The sequence below is a fragment of the Poecilia formosa genome, unplaced genomic scaffold (genome assembly GCF_000485575.1).
Source record: "Poecilia formosa unplaced genomic scaffold, Poecilia_formosa-5.1.2 Scaffold1714, whole genome shotgun sequence".
NCBI lineage: Eukaryota > Metazoa > Chordata > Actinopteri > Cyprinodontiformes > Poeciliidae > Poecilia > Poecilia formosa.
In genome coordinates, this window is record NW_006801653.1 from 2,106 (window position 1) to 4,899 (window position 2,794).

Genomic DNA, 2,794 nt, shown 5'->3' on the forward strand with positions numbered 1-2,794 from the left:
CAGGGGTCCTGGAGAAGAGGGTCCGTCGGATAGGCGAACCTCGGATTCAGGAAGAGCAGTGTGGTTTTTATCTTGGCCGTAGAATGCTGGACCAGCTCTACACCCTCAGCAGGGTCCCGGAGGGGGCGTGGGAGTTTGCCCAACCGGTCTACATGTGTTTTGTGGACTTGGAGAAGGTGTTCGACCACGCCTCTCAGGGAGTCCTGTGGGTTGGTCCTCTGGGAGTATGGGGTACCGGGCCCTTTGATAGACGCTGTCAGGTCCTTGTACGACCGGTGTCAGACTCTGGTCCGCATTGCCAGCATTAAGTCAGGCTCGTTTTCAGTGAGAGTTGGATCGGTCGAACAGGTGCGGTGCGTGGGAGTTCGTCCAACCATCTACCCCTTAGTTGTCTTCAGCTGTCTCTTGTTTCCCCTCTGTGTTGGCTTGACAGCATCCCTCCCTTCTGGTGCCTACGAGCTGATTCTAGGGTTGTCCCTAAAACAGGCACAGGAAATCTTGTGGCCACATCTCCGATAAGCTGCATTGACAATGGAGTTGGGGAACGACTCTGTGCGGGCCATGTTCCATCCACTTCCTCCGAAGTGGATGGAACCAGAGGTGAAGAACTTGCTAAGGAGCTTCCTCAAACTTTTCTTCGCCAAGAAAGAGAGTAGTTAGTTTTTTCTCCTTGGTCGGAGATTTGCCAACCTACTCCCTACCCGGCGAAGCCACTTGGAAACTCGTGACCTAAAATTTCCGGCATTTCTGCTTTCAGAACGGACTTCCTCAAAGGAAACATCCATTTCTTTAGCATGCATGCTTTCATGATGTTGTGGCTTAGGTTGAACATCATGTTCCAAGCTTTCTTCTGAAAATATTTCTTCTGATGATGAACACTCAGAAATTCTGTCAAAATATGGCACATAATTTTCCAGATCTAAATATCCCAGGACGGATGTTTCTTTAGAGGAAAAACCCCTCCTGTCATAATTTTCGGAGAAGTCAATGTCATCTTCTGTGAATATTTCTGAAGAAGATTGTCTTACTGTAGAATGCTCAGACACTACTTCAAATTGTGCCACAACATTATGAGCAATTGTGCTTGTAGAAGGGATTTCCTTCGGGGAATCGTCCATATATGCAGCGTCCATGCCATCAAAATGGTCTGCGTAATTTTGAACTCTATCTTTTGAGTTTCCATCAGCAGAAGAAGTTTCTTCTACCAATGAATCCTCATAGACTTGTTCAAAATGTATTGGATCTTCCCGGCCGTCACAGCTCGCTTCAACAGCCAGGACCATTTTTTCAAGGGGAACTTCAACACTTTTACAAACATCAGTGTCTGCATCCCCAGGACAAGTTTCCAAGTCCAGTCCACAGATACTTTCTGAAGCCACAGTATCTTCAGGATTAATAGTTGCCAAACTTGTCAAGACACCTGAAGTGGCACTGACAAGGTTGGCAGAAGCGTCCATGTCACTTTGTTCTTCAACACTTTCATAATTAGTGTCTCCTTCCCCAGGGCACGTTTCCAAGTCCAGTCCACAGATGCTTTCAGAAGCCGCAGTATCTTCAGGGGTAAAAGTTGCCAAACTTGTCAAGACACCTGAAGTGGCACTGACAAGGTTGGCAGAAGTGTCCATGTCACTTTGTTCTTCAACACTTTCATAATTAGTGTCTGCGTCCCCAGGGCACGTTTCCAAGTCCAGTCCACAGATGCTTTCAGAAGCCGCAGTATCTTCAGGGGTAAAAGCTGTCAAACTTGTCAAGACATCTGAAGTGGCACTGACAAGGTTGGCGGAAGCGTCCATGTCATTTTGGTCTTTATCAAAACTTTCACTATCAGTGTCTGCGTCCCCAGAGCAAGTGTCCCAATGCAGTCCACAGATGCTTTCTAAAGCCACGATATCTTCTGGAGTAAAGGTTGTTAAACTTGTCACGACACCTGAAATGGAACTGACAATGATGGTGGAAGCTTCCGTGTCACTTTGGTCTTCAGGAATCGCTTCCTCAAAACCAAAGTATCTCCTCCTGTTATCCTCTTCGTAGTCCCTGAGTTCTTCAACAACTTCTTCGGTATTATTTCCCAGTAGTTTCTGAACTCCTTTTGTGACTAGGTAGCCAAGGCCCCAACCGATAGTAAGCAACATTTTCACAGTAATTTGAAATGGTTTCAAAAGTCACTGGTTGAAATTGTCTCTCTGAAACTGAAAATGCTGTATCTCCAAGGAAGTTGAAAAGCAAACTGAAAATTCTTGTATTCCAAATGTTAATAATCTTTTGAACCTTTATGACATCATCGATGAGAACATTGATGACATGATGATGTCAAACAACCTGTGTCAGGTTCTTGTTTGTTTTAGTTGCTATGGAAACACAAGGAGTTATGTGTAAGGTGGGGCTACATTCAATAAAAAATGCATGTGTGGACATTTAAATTCGTGAATGCAAGTCAATAAATGTGCATAAATTTAAGTTTTGTATTTCTCCTGTTTTTCAACTCGTACATATGTGTAAAAATCAAAGATTTTACCTATGACAATGCCCATAAACAAACAAATTAATACAAGTGTTTTATAGAGTAAGTATTTGTCCAGAAGTTAGACACATCAGTCACATTTAGAAACTGTCTCTAAGCCATCTGCTTGATCTATTTTGAACTGTACGTGAGGAGGATCCCCTTAAACATATCAAGTCTAACATATCATATCAACATATCAAATCAAGTCCACATCACATTTCAAGCCTTTGAGGAGAATGTCCAAATCTCAAGTCTTAACCCTCACTCCAAGAGGAGTCTCAAGTGTTTCAC

General features: G+C 43.8%; 1 protein-coding gene across 2 annotated transcripts; it reads right to left on the minus strand.

Moving 5' to 3' along the window:
- LOC107835338 (uncharacterized) lies at positions 1–2,458 on the minus strand. 2 transcript variants are annotated; one of them, XM_016667677.1, is made up of 2 exons: positions 1,831–2,458; positions 1–1,473 (listed from the first exon to the last, which is right to left on the minus strand). In XM_016667677.1, exons 1-2 carry the CDS (start codon positions 2,130–2,132, stop codon positions 657–659), a joined length of 1,119 nt encoding a protein of 372 aa, XP_016523163.1. In that variant the 5' UTR covers positions 2,133–2,458; the 3' UTR covers positions 1–656. The 2 variants fall into 2 exon arrangements, with proteins under 2 accessions (XP_016523163.1, XP_016523164.1); XM_016667678.1 differs by lacking the exon at positions 1,831–2,458 and adding an exon at positions 1,660–1,824.
- Between the last annotated feature and the right edge of the window lie 336 nt (positions 2,459–2,794).